General features: G+C 38.6%; 1 protein-coding gene across 1 annotated transcript in view; it reads left to right on the plus strand.

The window, feature by feature from the left end:
* The window catches only part of LOC137501037 (uncharacterized), a 58,678-nt gene that overhangs the window by 24,785 nt on the left and 12,589 nt on the right, over positions 1–21,304 (plus strand). The window contains exon 4 of the mRNA XM_068227897.1: positions 9,711–9,856. Coding sequence (XP_068083998.1) covers positions 9,711–9,856 — 146 coding nt within the window. The remainder of the gene's footprint in view (positions 1–9,710; positions 9,857–21,304) is intronic.

A 21,304-nucleotide genomic window follows, 5' to 3' on the forward strand; every position in this document is an offset into this window, starting at 1 on the left:
AGTAAGGTTATTGGCTTTATGTCCCAATAACTACATTTTTGGTTTTCGGAGATGCCGAGGTGCCAGAATTTTGTTCCACAATAATTCTTTTACGTGCCAGTAAATCTTCTTCCATGAGGCTTACATAATTGAGCACCTTCAAATACCACCATACTGAACCAGGATCGAACCTGCCAAGTTGAGTTCAGAAGGCTAGCGCCTCAACCATCTGAGCCATACAGCCCGGCGAATAGAAGGATTTCAGGCAATTTTTTTTTTGTTTTTTCTTGGTATTGGCCGTGTAGCTATCGGTGTACATTTGGGGAATGGCGGGTTCAAACTCACACTTGACAGTCCTGACGGGCGGGATTTCCATTTTCACATGTGGCAAATGCTGGGGATGTTCCTAAATACAATCCATTATGATCTTCTTCGTGTGTGTCTTTCAGTTCAGTGCCTTTTCATGTGATAGCTCAGAGGGTAAGGTGATGACATGCTGGCATGTTACCAAGTGTGAGTAGGGTTCAGTCTAGAGGTATTTGAAGAAGCTGAATTATCTCAGCACATGTCTGTAGTTACACTGATATCCTGCACATCATCCTACCACCGCCTCTTGTAAAAATATCAAAATTATGTTAGAGAAACGTGTGCCAGTATCAGAAACAACTTTTTCCTTCATAAATATGCAGAGTTTAAGAATTTCAGAAGATCTATACCTTTTAAAGACTTTCATATAATAATAAGTTCTGTTAAGTGAGAAAACTGAGCTAGTTGGCCATGCAGTTTGGGTCGCATTCGTATGAACTTGCATCCAGGGGATAGTGGTAGTGGGTTTGAATCCCACTGTCAGAAGCCCAGAAGATGTTTTCCCATGGTTTCCCATTTTCACACCAGTTAAATGATGTCTGATGGTTTTACATACGTGTAAATGTTGTAAATCAGCAGTGCTCTATCCATGGTGTGTCCAAACATTACAAGTACTCCTGACATGTCCAGATGTTACAGATATGACCCTTTGTAGTTACTGTTACAGTGTTTTTGTGGTGGACTGAATTGAAAGAAGGCATGGGCATGATCGGTTCGATCTACTACAATCAAAAGATTAGTTAAAAGTTTTAAAAATCAAGGTTATATTTCTTTTGGACCTTTTTTTTTCCAAATGCAAGATATTACAAAACCAGTTGCTCAGTGACAGTACAAGATTTCAGGTACAGTAGTTTGAATACAATTTTACAAGTGTTACCGGAAGGCTAATAGGGTATTGCTCCATACACCCAGAAGTTAAGGAGACAGGTCTCCCCATTTCATTTATGGAGTATATCTATAAGAATAGGAAATGCATCTATGCTCTGTGAAATGAACGGGAGACTGAGCTCCGAATCTAATACTGTTACAACCCGAGCATCTTCCAGTTTCCAGACCTCTTGAGGTACAATCTATATTTAATGGCTCAAACAGAATTCACTGTCTTCAACACTCAACAATTTAACCACTTAACAGAAATAACTATGTTTTACAGGAGTATCTACTGGCCTTGGTGGGAAAAAGAAACACAGGTTAAAGTTACTGGCCCAAAATCAAAATGATGCGGAGGCAGATATTTGCTCTCCTAGAAAAGAGCACACAAGATTAAAACCCTGTTTGGGCTTCTGGCCCAAAGTTTACAGAGGCTAATCCTATTCTGCTGAGGTGACTAGATGGAGGAAATTTAAGTTACAAGGCTACAGGTAGGGAACGGTTACAAAACATAGTCACCTCAAATACAAGTTGATAGGGAAGTCGAGAGGGTGTCGCACCCTCTATTCCCAAATTTTGGGTAAGTTGTTTGGCTAGTTTGAGATTTATATTTGAAGAAGGACTTTACATTATTGAAGATGGGAAATTAAAGTAACATTCTTAAAGACAGGAAACCTTCCCTTCAGGTTAGCTTTCAGAGGCTATCACCTAGTTAGTACATGGCTGCCATTACCTTATTGCGCTGGACTACACGATGAAGAGTGAATGCCCTGCCTCCACTATTAGCATGCACTCAGTACACTGGATGGTCACGATGACAAAGTAGCTCGAAAAATTGCCAGCTTTTATACCCTAGAGGAAGGTTAGAGAGGGATCTGGGCTAAAGCTGGAGACACCCCCAATTTTTAATTGGATAACTAAATATGTAGAAAATACACTGATTGGTTGAAAATTAAATACAGCAAATTTCCAATTGGTTAACTTTGAAGTTGGCAGAAAGAGATCAAAGTGTTGACAACTGTGATACACAAAAAACAAAAACAATTCAACTCAGTTTAGGAAACCTTAACATAACAAATTACTTTATCACTTTAGTAGCGATATTTGTTGACCAACGTCCAAACTTCTTGCACTAGTTGTTTCAAGTTTTAAAAGTAACATGTCAGTTCCCAAGGCGCTTGATTTGAATGCACGAGGTGGATGGCTGGGTCTATACAATCCATTGTTGGTCCATAACCCGTTAGAGGAGAGATCCTCACTTGGACTATGTGTAAGTAGGGTTACATCCTGCTTCATGAATTTACCGAGCTCAGAACATTTTAAGCAAGACTCGGACCTATGGGAGTAACGGAGTCCCACTCCCATTTGACAGGCGAGAGATTCCTTGGAAACAACTTGGCGAACAAAATGGAATTCGATGGGGAGCTATCAATATTAATGGGGCCTATGGAAGAAAGAAAGTAGAACTGGCTGAGTCAGCAAAAAGGATGCATCTGGATGTGCTAGGAGTAACTGATATTTGGGTAAGGGGAGATAACGAGGAAGAGATAGGAGATTATAAATTGTACTTGACGGGTGTTAGAAAAGGAAGAGCAGAGTATCAGGTAGGGCTCTTTATCAGGAATACCATTGCACGCAACATAGTTTCTGTTAGGCAGGTAAGTGAGTGAATGATGTGGGTAGGTTTGTCATTTGGAGGAATTAGGACTAGAATTGTCTCCGTGTATTCACCATGTGACGGTGCAGATGAGGATGAAGTTGACAAGTTTTATGAAGCACTGAGTGACATCGTGGTCAGGATCAACAGCAAGGATAGAATAGCGCTAAAGGGCGATTTCAATGCGAGAATTGGAAATAGAACTGAAGGATATGAAAGGGTGATTGGTAAATGTGGGGAGGATATGGAAGCTGCTGGGAATGGGACTTCTGTGCTAGTATGGGTTTAGCAGTTACAAATACATTCTTCAAACATAAGGCTATTCACCACTATACATGGGAGGCTGGGGTTACCAGCTCCATAACAGAGTATATCTTAACCGACTTTGAATTCTGGAAATCAGTTAGGAATGTACGAGTTTTCCGAGGATTTTTCGATGATACAGACCACTATCTGATCTGTAGTGAACTAAGTACCTGTAGGCCTAAGGTAGAGAAAGTGAAATCTGTCTGCAAACGAATAAGGGTAGAAAATCTCCAGGACGAGGAAATTAGACGGAAGTACATGGATATGATTAGTGAGAAGTTTCGAACTGTAGACAGTAAGCAGGTTCAGGATATAGAAAGTGAATGGGTGGCATACAGGGATGCTGTAGTGGAAACAGCAAGGGAATGCCTAGGAACAACTCAACTGTGTATAAAAATGGAAAAAGGCAAACAACTTGGTGGAATGATGAAGTGAGAGCAGCTTGTAAAAGTAAAAAGAAGGCTTATCAGAAATGGCTTCAAACAAGGGCTGAGGCAGACAGGGATTTGTACTTAGAGGAAAGAAACAGAGCAAAACAAATAGTTATTGAATCCAAAAAAAAAAGTTGTGGGAGGATTTTGGTAATAATCTGGAAAGGCTAGGCCAAACAGCAGGGAAACCTTTCTGGACACTAATAAAGAATCTTAGGAAAGGAGGAGAAAAGTAAATGAATAGTGTTTTGAGTAATTCAGATGAACTCATAATAGATCCCTGGGAATCACTGGAGAGGTGGAGGGAATATTTTGAACAGCTTCTCAACGTAAAAGGAAATCTTGCTGGTGGTGTTGCGAACAGCCAAGCTCATGGGGAGGAGGAAAATGATGGTGGTAAAATTATGCTTGAGGAAGTGGAAAGGATGGTAAATAAACTCCATTGTCATAAAGCAACAGGTGGACCTGAAATGGTGAAGTATAGTGGGAAGGCAGGGATGAAATGGCTTCATAGAGAGTAAGATTAGCATGGAGTGTTGGTAAGGTACCTTCAGATTGGACAAAAGCAGTAGTTGCACCTATCTATAAGCAGGGGAACAGGAAGGATTGCAACAACTATCGAGGTATCTCATTGATTTGTATACCAGACAAAGTATTCACTGGCATCTTGGAAGGGAGGGTGCGATCATTGGTTGAGAGGAAGTTGGATGAAAACCAGTGTCATTTCAGACCATGGAGAGGCTGTCAGGATCAGATTTTCAGTATGTGCCAGGTAATTGAATAATCCTACGAGAGGAATAGCATTTTTGTTTATGTTTTGTAGATCTAGAGAAAGCACATGACAGGGTACCAAGGGAAAAGATGTTCACCATACTGGGGGACTATGGTATTAAATGTAGGTTATTAAAATCAATCAAATGCATTTATGTTGACAATTTGGCTTCATTGAGAATTGATGGTAGAATGAGTTCTTGGTTCAGGGTCCTTACAGGTGTTAGACAAGGCTCTAATCTTCCACCTTTGCTGTCCGTAGTTTACATGGATTTTCTGCTGAAAGGTATAAAATGGCAGGGAGGGATTCAGTTTGGTGGAAATGTAGTAAGCAGTCTGGCTTATGTTGATGACTTGGTCTTAATGGCAGATTGTGCCGAAAGCCTGCAGTCTAGTATCTTGAAACTTGAAAATAGGTGCAATGAGTATGGTATGAAAATTAGCCTTTGAAAGACTAAATTGATGTCAGTAGGTAAGAAATTCAACAGAATTGAATGTCAGCTTGGTGATACAGAGCTGGAACAGGTCGATAATTTCAAGTATTCAGGTTGTGTTTTCTCTCAGTACAGTAATATAGTAAGCGAGATTGAATTGTCGTAAAGCTAATGCAGTGAGTTCGCAGTTGCGACCAACAGCATTAAGTAAGAAGGAAGTCAGCTCCCAGACAAAACTATCTTTACATCGGTCTGTTTTCAGAGCAACTTTGCTTTACGGGTGCGAAAGCTGGGTGGACTCAGGATATCTTATTCATAAGTTAGAAGTAACAGACATGAAAGTAGCAAGAATGATTGCTAGTACAAATAGGTGGGAGCAGTGGCAGGAGGGTGTTTGGAATGAGGGGATAAAGGCTAATTTAGGAATGAACTCGATGGATGAAGCTGTAAGCATAAACTGGCTTCAGTGGTGGGGTAATGTGGGGCGAATGGAGGACAATAGGTTACCTAGGAGATAATGGACTCTGCTATGGAGTGTAAGGGAATTAGAGGTAGACCAAGACGACGATGTTTAGACTCAGTTTCTAATGATTTAAAGGTGAGAGGTATAGAATTAAGTGAGGCCATAGCACTAGTTACAAATAGAGTATTGTGGTGGCGTTTAGTAAATTCACAGAGGCTTGCAGGCCGAACGCTGAACAGCATAACAGTCTATAATGATGATATATGTATGTATGTATGTATGTATGTATGTATGTATGTATGTATGTATGTATGTATGTATGTATGTATGTATGTATGTATGTATGTATGTATGTATGTATCAATGTCTCTTTGCCATTTCTGTGGTTTAGTGTTTGCACATCATCTTGATTTTAATAGAGGATGGTGGCCTGTGTTTCTTAAAACCCTAATCACCATCACTACTATGATACCACCTTTATCACCACAACTGCTAAAGAGAACTTCAATGCAGGTGTGATAACTCTGGGTTACCCTCACATTCACAGTCTGCTGGAGGAAGTGTGTGTTAAGGGAAGGGCAGGGTCACCTCTAATGTGCAATGTAACTTCTCCCAGAAGAGGTATCTTGCTCAGATGTTGAATTCCTTTCGGAAGGCATAATTGCGATGAGCTCATTTTATTCCTCCAATATAGGAAAGTGTCTGTGTTGAATGAATATCCAGGTCTAAAGGCTCTTGAGTGATTTCTGAGAAAATTGTCTCTAATCTGCCCTTTTAGTGGGCTCTCGGTCTATGATGACTTAGGCAAATTAAAGTTCTCCTTTCTGTGCTGTTTGTCATTATTCTCCTTTCCTCTTTGTGCATTGCTTTCTTCTTCCTTTCCTTAGTTTGGCTGCTGTTCATTCTGTTCTATGCGTTAGGTTGGTATCTTCTAGTCTTTTATGCTTTAATTCACTTCTATTAGTAAATTGACATATTAGAATGTAAGCTTTCGATCACTGTCCCTTTTATGTTGACCAGGTTTTATGAGTCCAAGTGAGAAAGTTAAAGGTCTCTTACTAGTTCATGAAAGAGGCTCTGAAACAGCAGATTACTTGTCAACACTGCTGGCTCAGCACTGATGGTGTTCTCATCACTTCAGTTCTTCACAGAACACTACATAACATCCTTGTACTCGTAAAACATTTCATTTGTAGCTGCCTTCAGTGTGGCCCACATCACGTATTTCCCTGGAGTATAACTGATAAGGCTGCTTCTTTCATGATTTTTTAAATTTTTATACTTGGAAGCATTGAAAGATGTTGATTGACACGGAACTACCTCAAGTCATCATGTAGCACTTTTGAGTTCAGCAAAACCGGAGTAGAGAACGTGCTTCAGGTATTTCAAGGTATTTTAATCTGTCTGTAAACAAACTCTATGCTGAGAATGTAGGATTTATATTTCTCACTATATGTCAAAAGATGTAGAACTGTTTTAACACTTGTCAGTGGTTCAAACAACCTCTAACATTATTTCAATAGCATTGGAGATACAAAAAGTGTTCATATGATTTAGTGCTTATGTCCGTGGGGAGGTTTATAGGGAGGTATATTCAGGGAAATGGGGTGGCATAGGGAGCAGTGTTAAGGCAACAGGGAACTGGAAATCAAGTAGGGATGACATAAAAATGTTAGTGCTCAACTGTAGAAGCATTGTAAAGAAAGGAATAGAATTAAGTAATTTAATAGATGTATACTCACCAGATTTTGTAATAGGAGCTGAATCATGGCTGAGAAATTATATAATGGATGCAGAAATTTTCTCACGGAAATGGAATGTGTATATTACAAATATTATAACAATATTTATAGATCCACCTGTTCAATACAATACAGTAAAATCCACTGTTCCATGTGGTTAAAATTTATACATAATACTTAAGAGTCATAGGTACATGTTTCACTCTGTTTTTACGGGCATCGTCAGCCTATATCAATCTTAAAATTTTTGGATGGGGATCTTTCTAATCTTATAAACTATAGAGTAAAATGTTGAACAATGATCTCATAAAATGTTATACTACAACATCTAAAGTGAGGGTATTCCACAGAAAGTATGTTAAAAAATTCTGTGAATTAACAGTTTTGAAGATTATAATGTGGTTAATCTTGAATATTTGAGCATTTAAAACCAAAATGGATCCTCTTCTTGTACACCATTAGGACTATGATGGCCTTGAGTGTAAAAGCACAATCATCCAAGGGGGATATTTGTTCCACGCCCATAACATAAGTTCAAGATAATAAGATCAATGTCAATATTTAAAATAGAAGTGTGAACGTATCGAATGTGTTAAAATATATGCGGTTGATTTATCAGAAACTTGTAGAAAGGAAGGTGGGACTTCTTGTGGGAGACGTTGCTAATGATAAAATGTTGAGGTGTAAAAGATAGTTGATGTCAGTGTTTAGTTATGTTAGTATGGTAATCAACTGAATCCAAAAGATGGTCAAGTGGGTGTTTTGGTCCCTGTTGAAATATTTATTTGAAGAAATGATCGAGTTTTACTTGTACGGTGCGTGTTAAGTACGTTGGACTGTTCAAGCAACGCTAGCTTGACTGGCCTTTCAGTATCTGCAGTCGGTTAAGTGAGGCCAGTGTCCAGTAATCGGAAGATAGTGGGTTTGAGCCCCACTGTTGCCAGCCCTAAAGGTTTTCCATTTTCACACCAGGCTTCCACTTCCTAGGCCTTTCCTATCCCATCATCGCCATAGACCTATCTGTGTAGGTGCGATGTAAAGCGAATAGCAAAAAAAAAAAAAATATAAAGATCGCGGGAATTTGCAGTCATACTCTGTGACTGAAGATGTCACTATATCCGAAGTCCAAAATATACTGCATGTTAGTACGTTCTGTTGATGTGTACGGTGTTGAATGTCAACAGATTGACAAAGGTATTGAGCACCTTTTTATGTACACCCAGTTGATGGGCATTGCACTCCTGTATCACACCGTTCATGAGCACTGGGTATCGCTCCCATCATGGAGAAGGCACAGAAAAAGTGTTACGATCATGTCCTTCTGCAGTACCTGACACAGATGACAGTTTCACCCATTTCCACATAGACACTCAGTCTGAAGGCTGGGTGGATCATCAACCAATAGTTGTCATAGACGGCCTAGGCATAAAAACTGCAGAAATGAGGAGCAAGGTAGTTTCCTGTTGCTTTCCTGACTGAGCCAGAAGTTGCTATTGCATATCAGTCAGCCAAACCCACTGAAATTCATGGAACAACCAAATCTATGAGCTACATTTTCACACCATTTATAGCTGCTCATACCTTAGTCACTTTACTATTGTCAAAGAGACTGTGACAGAACATAGAAAGTAACGTTTTTCTAGCACATTCCAGGAGACATAATGTACTGTAAACACTAGATCTCGCCAGCAAATTCAGCCCAGTAAGATACAAAACTTTAAATTTAGAAATGCTGCTGAGTTTGATAATATTTACATTCTAGTCATCTTGACTGTTGTTGCATGCAAGCTCTTGGAAAGCATTCTTTATGATTGTGTTATACACACTTACAAAATGACTAACTGGTTTGACAGAAGGTAGTTCAAGTTTGTACTGTAGTGCAACATATGGGATTTGAGCTAGATAAAGCAGATATTTTAGATTCAGGAGGTCTAATGGTCCTTATCATGATTGACGTACCTAAGGTTTTTGATGGGGCAGATCATGGGAAATTACTGACTAAAATAAATGCTGTTGAACTAGATATTGGGATGGCAATATTTTTAGAAAGTAGAATAAAGGGCATTAGAGTAGTTGAAGCTTAATTTGATCCTGTAATGATTATGTCAGGTTATTTAGGGGTTGTAAAGGAGAGGGCATTTATATCCCCAGCAGGGCCACACCATGGGACCATCACCTGGATTACATGGTTAGAGAACAGGAAATTATCCACAGAAACAGCTCTATTTCTTGTGGGTGATTTCTGACAAAAGAGCTGCATTATAGAGATGTTGCAAAGTTTGGGCTGTGAAGACTTGAAGGAGGGAGACAAGCTGCATGTAGGAAAATGGAAAGGAGCAAAGAAATGACAAGTCAAGTCACGTATAGAAGGTTGGAGGCGCAGGACTGTGACTGTGGAAATGGTGATCAACAGAAAGACAAAATGGAGCAAGGAATGGTATTGGGTAATGTTTTGGAGACAGTCTTTGTCCTGTCATGTTTCTCCTATTCTATTGCTACCTCGTCTAGTGCTATCCTGTCATGTTTTTCTTTTCATGTTCTTATCTCTCTTATCACTTCCTTTCCATTCTTATATTTTTACATTGGGAGATAAATTACATATACTTATATGAAAATTATTTTCTCAGATGTTCCTTGTTTATGTTTTTTCCTCACTTCCTTATTCTAACTTTTCTTATTTCTTACTTATAGCATTCTGGAGACTTTAAGGAGGAAATATTCATAGAACAACACACTGTTGATCAGCTCCTGCCATACATCAAAGAAGAAACAAAGTACGTACACCACAAACGCTATACAGAAAAGGAATATACTGTACCTATTCACTATTGTGTTCGGTTGTGGATATTTTATCTCAAAAAGTTGTCCTTTTTCATCAATTTAATTCTTTCTATACAAGGTTATGTTTATACGTGAATATATTAAAGATCTATTGGTTAAATTAAATTATTCAGGAACTTACAGTCATATTAATGTTCCTTGATATAGTTCTATTGAATATATATCTGCAAAAATCTGGTAGATCTAGATATTTCTGAAGTGTATTTGTTTATAATGCATTTAAGCAACAGTGAAAAATGTATTCTTTCTTTCACTGTCACTGAATCATTTGTTCATCATATTTCTATAGTCTGAAATGTCATCTGCCACTATTACCTCCAGATATTCTCAGAAATTTTGTATATGTGTACCAACAGTGATACACAGAGGAAGCCATGTTTATAGATTATAAACAAAATATACAAATTTAAAATTGTTACATTTTTATGGACATTGAAAACAATACAACTATTTCGAGTTACATAATTCAGATTCATTAATCAGTATATTGGTGGCTCAATTCAGTAGCATGATAACACAAAGAATATTGTCATTTTTTAAATTGTTTATTCGGTTAGATTTCATTTCTTATGATCTATCCAGTTATATTGTGTGTTAAGTCAATTTCCCCCATTTGTGGACGCCAAAGCAGAAGGGTTGTAGAAGTGAAACATTCAGTGCAGTAGATTCTCATCTTAGATATCATAGTTTTGAGCTAAAATTTCCACAATGGTGTAAGCATAACACAATACCATGGTTTTGATTTGAAGTTTGTTCCAGTGTTGTGGTCATACTGGCTGATTGTTGCCATTTCCTACTTCTCATTTTAGCGCTCACTGTCAGTCGAGTGCTTGTACTGTGTTGATTGCAAACATATTTACACAGTTAGTATAATTGGTGCATAATTAGCATATAATTAGTATAAAGTAATAAAATGGACAACTACAAGGGAAGTTTAAAATGTGTTAACAATTCTTTGCGTAAGTAAATTTACTAGTTCTAAGTGTAGGTAAATAATAATGTAATTTTATTTCAGAATCGTTATTGTAACAGTAATGTAACAGAGTAGCGCCCAATGTATATCCTGTTATTAAACGTTCAATGCAGTAGTGTGCTTTTAACTGTGGGTGTGCCATTGGGGGTATTTGGTAGTTATGTTTTTGCTGTGACACCTTTGTTGGTCATTGCTTGAAATGATCATTGATTGTCACTCCCGTGCTCCTTGTGAAATGATTGTATTAGCTCAGACTTGTGCTCTCTGCCTTGTATCAGTAGGTTCTGCTATAGTTAGTCATGGTCTAAGGTTTGACTTCAAACCACATTCGTGTTGGAAATTATAAATTCTGAAAGGTTATCTTTTTTTAGTTGACTCGGCTGTTGTGTGGTGCATTGACTTGTTCCTACTGCATGTTCACAACTAGTGTTAAGAAATATTCGCTTAAGTCCGCAGAACCATCCAGTACCAGCTTATATTCTCTCATGTCATAGAAGAGCCATGGGCACATCTTGAGAACGCTCTTACATATCAGGTCTTTGATCTTCAAATTTTCCTGTTTCCTCATAATTCTTATGTAACAGCACACAATGTGCTAATTTAGAAAACAATCTTATAATATGACCACCAATAAAAATGTTCCTTATGAAAATTATTATTCCACAGTACATATTTCTATTTTTGGATGTTGATTAATTTTGCTTTCTTCTATAATATATTGTGGAGAGGCACTCTGTAACCAGGAAAGCAACAGGAATTTTGCATACAAACATTTATCTTCATGTAGAGGGCAGAGGACAGTCCATTGCATAAGTAGCTTCGTCTGTTGAGTATCATAGGACTCAGAAGCTTTTGAAGGATACAGTCGACAGGTTCTTACAGTATCTGCTGCTTCCCGTCTTCTTTTTTATATCTCACCTCCAGCGCTGTATCCTCCTGACTCTCATTTCAGCAGTCTATAGATATCATACAGCAACTAAAATGACTTCTTTCAAAATGTCTGAAAGATTTTCCATTTGAATTTGGCACCGAATCATATAAGAACACGTTTTGCAGATTAATATAATTTCTTAATTGCTGACTTGTGGATGAAGATTAATAAAATTTATTAATTGCTGACTTGTGGGAAGACACATGGCCTTGAGATATCACGTTGTGCCACTCCTCTGTGGTCTTCATATTTATAGACTTGATCGTGGTGAAAATAATAATCTAATGAATCTGATCATCTGCTATCTATGATGGTGTAAGCAGAAATATGAATTGTGAAATTCCATTCAGCCTAGAACACACTGAGAGACTCTGCTCTTGTTACTACTCATAGAATTTCACCCGATATTCATCAAAATGGTGTAGCAGCCGTTCGGAAGTTCTAAGGGTGGCAGTCTAGATGATTGATATGGCCTTGAAATAATACTCAACATGGCTTAGTTGTGTTGGTACTGCTACAGGCTGAAAGCAACGGGAAACTACAGCCGTAACTATCTCCCAAGGACGTGCAGCTCTCTGTGAATGAATGTTGTATGGTTGATGGCTTCCTCCCGATAAAAATACTGTGGAGGTAGACTATCCCCCATTCAGATCTCCGGGTGAGGACTGCACGAGACGGACTGATCATCAGGAAGGTGGATACTGACATTCTGCAAGTTAGAGCGTGGAATGTTAGAAGTTTGAATAGTTGTGCTAGATTAGAGAATCTGAAATGGGAGATGGATAGACTATAGTTGGATGTAGTTGTTGTAAGTGAAGTGCGTTGGCGAGATGAACGGGATTTTTCATCAGGCGACTACAGAATTATCAACATAAAATCAAACAGGGGAAATGCAGGAGTTGGTTTAATAATAAAAAAGAAAGTAGGGCAGCCTGTAAGCTACTACGACCAGCATAGTAAAAGAATTACTGTCGTCAAGATAGATACCAAAGCAATGCCCTCCATAATAGTGCAAGTCTATATGCCTACTAGTTCTGTGGATGAGGAAATCAAATGAATATATGAAGAGATAAGAGATCAAATATATTTAAAAGGTGACCACAATCTTATTGTGATCGTAGACTGGAAGGCCGTGATAGGCCAAGGAAGAGAAGGTAATACAGTAGGAGAATTCGGACTGGGACAAAGGAACAAAATATAAAGTCGTCTGGTTGAATTCGGCTCTGATGATAATTTAGTCCTTTCTAATACTTGGTTCAAATACTACAAACGACGGCTGTACACATGGACGAGACCTGGAGACACTGGAAGATATGAGATAGACTTAATTGTTATTAGGCAGAGATTCAGAAACCACGTGTTGGATTGCAAAACTTTCCTAGGAGCAGACGTGGACTCTGACCACAAATTGTTGGTCATGAAATGCCATCTGAAGTTGAAGAAATTGAAGAAAGCAAAAAATGCAAGTACAATGGGATCTAGACATGTTGAAAGAAAAGAGTGAAGGATTGTTTCCAGGAAACATTTTGCACAAGGGCTAAATGAAAAGGATGAAGGAAACACAATAGACGAAGAGTGGAGAGTCATGAAAATTGAAAGTAGGGCTGCTAAAGAAAGGAAGGAAGAAAAGATCAACAAAGAATCAGTGGATATCTCAGGAGGTACTATACCTGATTGATGAACAATGAAAATACAAGAATGCTAGATATGAAGAGGGCAGAAAAGAATACAGGCAATTAAAGAATGAAGTGGATAGAAAGTGCAAGGTAGCTAAGGAAGAACGACTGAAGAAGTGCAAGGTAGCTAAGGAAGAACGGCCGAAGTAGAAGTGCAAGGATGTCGCAGGTTGTATGGTCCTAGAACAGGTAGATGCTGCATACAGGATAATCAATGAAACCTCTAGAGAAAGGAAGTTTGGATGTATGAATATTAAGAACTCAGATGGACCACTTCTGTAGAAAGAAGACAAAGCAGACAAATGTCGGGAACATGTGCAACAGTTGTATCAAGCTAAAGATGTAGATGATTTGGTTCTGGAACAAGAAGAGTCTGTTGATGCAGATGAAATGGGAGACCCAATTTTGAGGTCAGAGTTTGACAGAGGTGTGAGAGACCTAAATAGGGACAAGGCACCTGGAATTGATGACATTCCTTCTGAATTACTTTGTGCCTTAGGAGAAACCAGTATGGCAAGGTTATTCCATTTAGTGTGTAAGATATATGAGACGGGAGAAGTGCCATCTGATTTTCGGCAGAATGTTGTTATACCTATTCCCAAGAAAGCCGGAGCTGACAAGTGTGAAATCTACTGCACCATAAGTTTAGTATCTAATGCCTGAAAAATTTTGCTGGTCTTAAGATATTTTATCCTGTCTCATCTATTTGTGGGTAAAATTTAGTTAGAAACGTTGAATAGGGTGAAATTTGGGTAAGGTTTTCTCACAGTGCATTACTCTCGCATACTGATATGACAGCTACAAACATAGAATTTGGCTCACGTTCGGATACTGGGTGGGCCGATGTTCGTGCAGAATTAGATGATTCTGTATTTCGCATAAGTGATTATGCATATACAAAGAGCAGAATGGAGGTATAATCGAGAAAAAGAGACTAATTTAACATACAGTGGATAGAGATACGATGAAATGTGATAAGACCACAATTGTAGATTGCTCCAAATTGAACAGAGATTGTGCCATCCGTTTTGTGATACGACTTACCGTTTAGCCAAAAATACCTCAAGAAAAACGTCTCCACGGTCATTGAAATTGCGTCCATATTACAATATTTTTCAGGAGAAAAAGGTGAAAATTATGAAAACCTTGGAATGTTTCTGTCGTTTACAGGCTAAAAGCTATAATTTCTCCAAATTTAATTTTTCTACCTCATCTGGCTGATTCCACCACCATCTTGATTGGGGGGAACGGGGATAAAAATGAGGAAATTCCTGAAAATTTTTAAGCCCATGAAACCTATAGGTTGTCACTTTGGATAAATTATACAACTGCATTCTTAAGCTGAGCCCAAAATTTGAAGCCCCCCAATGTGCCCCTTCAGGGAAGTGTGAGGATTTTCGATTTTTCTAGGGATGCTGGGGCCATCAGCTTCTCCGGCACCAAGTTTCTAATTTCTGGGATTTCTAGAAGTGCCTCATTAATTCACATCCAATTTCAATTTTATACCTTTATACAAATTGCTCCAGGCCGACTTGCGTATATATATATATATATAGACAAGAGATAAGCATGAGCACGTTTAAGAGTGCGGACCTCCACTTCGAAATTCACTGCTCCTAAACGTACATTATATCTACAAACGGCTTGGGCTATCAGACGCATCTTTTTCCCTTCTACATGTTTAATTCTAAAACAGTTTCTAGTATCTTCCATACTTATGGGTTAAATTGAGTTTAAAAATTTGAATAGGGTGAAATTTAGGTACATTTTTAACTCTTTATATTATTTTTTGGATACTTACGTAAAGCTAGAATCATGAAATTTGGTACCAGTATGGCCTTCGATTGGTGCCAAAGTGTGAAGTAAAGTCGATAAGTGTGTCAAACAATGAAACAAATGTATACAAATCACCAAATTTACGAACAATACTGAAATACAGCCTAATCTAATGTATAAGGGAGAGAGCTACCAAAAAACATCGTAATACCAAACTTGTAGATCAGTTCAAATTGAACCGAGATTGTGCCATCCATTTTGTGGTACAACTTACAGTTTATCCGCGAAATACCTCGAATTAAAGGTCTGCACTGACATTAAAATTACCTCAATACTCCAAAACTTTTCGGGGTAAAAATGAAATGTTTAAAAATCATGGTTGCTTTCCGTCGATTATAGGCTAAGACATAACATTTTGCCAAATTTCAATTTTCTAGCTCGTCTGGCAGACAGTGCTTTGAGGGAAGGGGTAAAAATGAGGACTTTCAGGAAACTAAAGCTAACAAATATGCAGGTGGTCATTAATACACTTGAAACGGGTAAATGTATGAAACTTTTGGCAGAATAGTCATTGTATAGACACACGATAGTTAACGTAAGAAATTTCATTTTTCCGTATTGAACCAAGAATTACAATAAATAAACTTGATATTTCCACCTATTCAATACAATTTTAATGCTGTTATTCAATTACAACATATTGAATTACAATTACAACATATTGAATTGAATAACAGCATTAAAATTGTATTGAATAGGTGGAAATATAAAGTTTATTTATTGTAGACACATGATAGTTACGAATTTATTTATATAGATATTTTAAAAAATCTGCTCTACGTACAACACCTTTTGGCCAATGTCCCCAGTACGTAGCCTGCAAAACCAACCGTTCATGATATCTCTATTATTAATCCTCCTATCGAAAAATGTCATGGGGAAAAAGTTTTCGAAATGAATATCCATCAAGGTTGGTCGATATCCAGTCAAGTTAGTCTTGTATATATTGTGGGAGAGTAAAATCACTCTTTCGGTTCCCAATAAACCCCCAGTCTATTCCTTAATTTGAAATGGCATGGATCTCAAAACATACCTTTGGACAGGTGGATGCTAAATTTGAAGTTTGGTTAACATATCTCCAGTAGTTTGCAAGTTATAAAAATGTACACGCACCCGGTCTTGAGTTAAGTTCGGTGGGACTTGTACCAAAAAAGGTCCATTAATGTTATCTTCCTTATTAATCCTCATATCAAAATGATGCAGATGAGAAAAATATTTTAGGAATTGATTTACATTAAGGCAGGTAGATTTCCATTAAGTTTGGTTATGTGTATTTTGTGGGACTGCAAAATTACAGATTCGGTTCCATATAAACCCCCAGTGAGTTCAGTGATTTAGAAACAATATTTGCCCTAAATCCTACCCTAGGACAGGTGGATTCTAAATATGAAGTTTGGTGGAAATATATCAAGTCATTTTCAAGTTATAGAAAGACAGACAAACAGACAAACAAAGACACCAAAGCGAAGAAATATACAGGTGGTCATTATGACACCTGAAACGGATAACTGTACGGAGATAGTCAATGTACAGGCACACGTTTGTTATTTATATAGGATAGAAGGTGCGGTGCTTGTCAATGCTCATTGTTCATGAACTACTAGCTTAACGTCATTTACGATCCCAAAAACCAAGTCGGGTAGTTCCAAAGACCATGAAAAAGAAGAAAACTATAGAGTTGTCAGAATTGGTCGCTCCCAAAAATTTGCATGTGTCTCAAAATCTGACATTTCTTGCTAAAGAATAAGAACATTATTCAAAATTGTGAAAAATTACTTTATGGCTCTGCCATCGTGCTTAAACAAGGCATACCATGCATTCCTGTATGATATTATTCCTTTATTTTAGAATCTCTAGTCTGCACTTAAGAGTGCTTCCCCCACATTCAAAAACTGTTAGAACTAATGACGAACCTTTTAAAGCAACTGCTTTCTAGGTTTGTTAAACCAAAAGTCATAAAATCCGTTGTAACGAAAGAATCCAAGAGACATTGATGAGCTAGTCAGAGAATGGACTTGGTGAAGAAGCATAATGATAGAGAAAAATCAACTGCCAGGGGTTACTTATTAACAAGTTCCCTCTCAATGTTGACATACTGGAAGTTTGCGGATGTCTCAAAAGTTGAAGTCGCCCATTTTTCTTCTCTACAATTCCTTATAGAAAGATTCCCATTATTGCTACCGATGAAGGTTGCTGAGTCTGCTGAGTCTGCTGAGGATGACATAAATGTGCTTCAGAACCAATTTGTCTTAAGCCTCTCCCCACTACATTTCTGGCCCGGCTATCTTGCCATTGAAATCCGTGTCCCTTGGGAATTTAATTCCAACTTGCTTCTATTTTAATTTTCTGTGTGGCTTATGTCGCTAAGTTTAATTGCATCCACTCCGGCCGCAGAGTTCTATTCTATCGTTAAAATATTGTGTGTTTTCCTCTGGTCACATGTTATTTTGCGGTTCGGTGTTGGACCAGCTGTAGAGCGTGTCTCTCTCTCCGACAAGCTGCAGATCTATTGTTAGCCATCATGGAATCTGGAAGTGTGTAGAGCGTCTACTCATCGAACCATGCCTGGCTAACTCATAAAGCACGAGGGCTTAATTATTTACTATGTCCTGATTTTATGGAACTGAGTGAGTAACTGCATCTCTGCTGACGCCAAACCGTTAGCAATTTTCCAAGGACTCAATGTAAGTTACCTTCTACAAGTTAATTTTTACCATCTGGAGCTGGCCAGAAATGTCTCTTCATCTTCATACAGATAGCGGATTTCATGTTGACCTTTAGACATCAATATTCGTTTGACGCTCAGGTTAATTGAACTTTAAAAATCTTGTAAAATGAATGTGTAAAATCCCTACCTGATTGGTGACAAAAATTTGAAACCCTACATTCTTCTGCGAAATGATTCTCCTTGTTATTATTATTATCATTATTATTATTATTATTATTATTATTATTATTAATATTATTATTATTTTGAGCGTCAAGAAAAATGGAAACTTGTTATGAAAATTATTTTGATACCTAATTAATATTGGATGGCACCGAGTTGTTAACGGGAAGTCATCCACTGAAATGATAGAGACCACGGGATTTTCTCTGGGGATCAGAATCTCTTTCTTCCTCTGATGTCCCTTTTTCTTAATGTAATTTTCGGTTGATGTTTCTTTGTTTTACAAATTATTGCTATTCTGTGATTGGTCACTTCTGTGGCTTACGTACATGTTGTCTCCATAGCAACCGTTGCCCGTGCTGATAATTGTTTAAAAATTGATTGAGGTGGACTTGTCCGCAATGATTTGAGCTGGTTCGCTCTTACTTCTTCATGATTGACGATTGATTGTGGTGGGTGTGTCCGCAATGATTTGAGCTGGTTCGCTCTTCTCCAGGATTGATAATTGATTGAGGTGGGTGTGTCCCCAATGATTTGAGCTGGTTCGCTCTTACTTCTTCATGATTGATGATGGATTGAGGTGGGTGTGTCCCCAATGATTTTGGCTGGTTCGCTCTTACTTCTTCATGATTGATTGATTGAGGTGGGTGTGTCCCCATTGATTTGAGCTGGTTCGCTCTTCTTCATGATTGATGACTGATTGAGGTGGGCGTGTCCCCAACGATTTGAGCTGGTTTGCTCTTACTTCTCCAGGATTGATAATTGATTGAGGTGGGTGTGTCCCCAATGATTTGAGCTGGTTCGCTCTTACTTCTTCATGATTGATAATTGATTGCTGTGGGCGTGTCCCCAATGTTTTGAGCTGGTTCGCTCTTACTTCTCCAGGATTATTGATTGATTGAGGTGGGCGTGTCCCCAATGATTTGAGCTAGTTCGCTCTAACTTCTCCAGGATTGATGATTGATTGAGGTGGGTGTGTCCCCAATGATTTGAGCTGGTTCGCTCTTACTTCTCCAGGATTGATAATTGATTGAGGTGGGTGTGTCCCCAATGATTTGAGCAGGTTCGCTCTAACTTCTCCAGAATTGATGATTGATTGAGGTGGGCGTGTCCCCAGTGATTTGAGCTGGTTCGCTCTTAGTTCTTCATGATATATGATGGATTGAGGTGGACTTGTCCACAGTGATTTGAGCTGGTTCGCTCTTAGTTCTTCATGATTGATGATGAATTGAGGTGAACTTGTCCCCAGTGATTTGAGCTGGTTCGCTCTTAGTTCTTCATGATTGATGATGGATTGAGGTGGGTGTGTCCCCAGTGATTTGAGCTGGTTCGCTCTTCTTCATGATTGATGATGAATTGAGGTAGGCGTGTCACCAATGATTTGAGCTGGTTCGCTCTTACTTCTCCAGGATTGATAATTGATTGAGGTGGGTGTGTCCCCAATGATTTGAGCAGGTTCGCTCTAACTTCTCCAGGATTGATGATTGATTGAGGTGGGCGTGTCCCCAGTGATTTGAGCTGGTTCGCTCTTCTTCATGATTGATGATTGATTGAGGTGGACATGTCCCCAATGATTTGAGCTGGTTCACTCTTAGTTCCCCATGATTGATGATGGATTGAGGTGGACGTGTCCCCAATGATTTGAGCTTGTTTCGCTCTTAGTTCTTCATGATTGATGATTTATTGAGGAGGACTTGTCCCCAGTGATTTGAGCTGGTTTGCTCTTCTTCATGATTGATGATTTGTTGAGGTGGACGTGTCCCCAGTGATTTGAGCTGGTTCGCTCTTCTTCATGATTGATGATTTATTGAGGTGGACTTGTCCCCAGTGATTTGAGCTGGTTCGCTCTTCTTCATGATTGATGATTTATTGAGGTGGACATGTCCCCAATGATTTGAGCTGGTTCGCTCTTCTTCATGATTGCTGATTTATTGAGGTGGACTTGTCCGCAATGATTTGAGCTGGTTCGCTCTTCTTCATGATTGATGATGGATTGAGGTGGGCATGTCCCCAATGATTTGAGCTGGTTCACTCTTAGTTCCCCATGATTGATGATGGATTGAGGTGGACGTGTCTCCAATGATTTGAGCTGGTTTCGCTCTTAGTTCTTCATGATTGATGATTTATTGAGGAGGACTTGTCCCCAGTGATTTGAGCTGGTTCGCTCTTCTTCATGATTGATGATTTGTTGAGGTGGATGTGTCCCCAGTGATTTGAGCTGGTTTGCTCTTCTTCATGGTTGATGATTTATTGAGGTGGACTTGTCCCCAGTGATTTGAGCTGGTTCACTCTTCTTCATGATTGATGATTTATTGAGGTGGACTTGTCCGCAATGATTTGAGCTGGTTCGCTCTTCTTCATGATTGATGATGGATTGAGGTGGACTTGTCCCCAATGATTTGAGCTGGTTCGCTCTTAGTTCTTCATGACTGCGCGAGTTGGCCTTGCGGTTAGGAGCGCCCGGCTGTGAGCTTGCATCCAGGGGATAGTAGGTTCGAATACCACTGTCGGTACCCCTGAAGATGATTTTCTGTGTTTTCTGATTTTCACACCGGATAAATGCTGTGGCTGTACCTTAATTAAGGCCACGTAAAGCAACTAGCAAAAACTTCTGCATGATTGGTGATTGATTGAGGTGGGTGTGTCCCCAATGATTTCAGCTGCTTTGCACTTTCATCTTAGTGAAGTGTGATGAATTTTTGGGTCCTAATTGTGACCTATTTAATGTTTTCCTATCCTGGTTAACCCATTTCTGTCCTTGGACAAGTGTTCCATTTGCATTAATTGTCTTTTCTGTAATGTCTTTTGAGATCCGGTTCTCTGGAAGAATCCCTGTGGCCTCTCCTTACTATGTTATATGGTGAATTAAAGGGAGGGAAATCCTGTGGAAACAGGAAATAATCATAATTTCAAAAGGCATTAGTTGAAAGAAATAAGCTGTTTATTCTTGTCCGTGGACATTTTACTATCCTGTAATTTGCTTCTTGTTTTTTAACTTATCAGTTAATTTATGGTTGCTTTGAATTTAGAGGACATCCCTCACCTCAACGGTAACTGATCTTTGGATATTTAATACAGTCTTATTTAATTAATTAATTTTTAATGTACTTTTTCTTTTAAACGGTTTTTAAATTGTTT

The sequence above is a fragment of the Anabrus simplex genome, chromosome 5, assembly GCF_040414725.1.
Source record: "Anabrus simplex isolate iqAnaSimp1 chromosome 5, ASM4041472v1, whole genome shotgun sequence".
Taxonomy (NCBI): domain Eukaryota; kingdom Metazoa; phylum Arthropoda; class Insecta; order Orthoptera; family Tettigoniidae; genus Anabrus; species Anabrus simplex.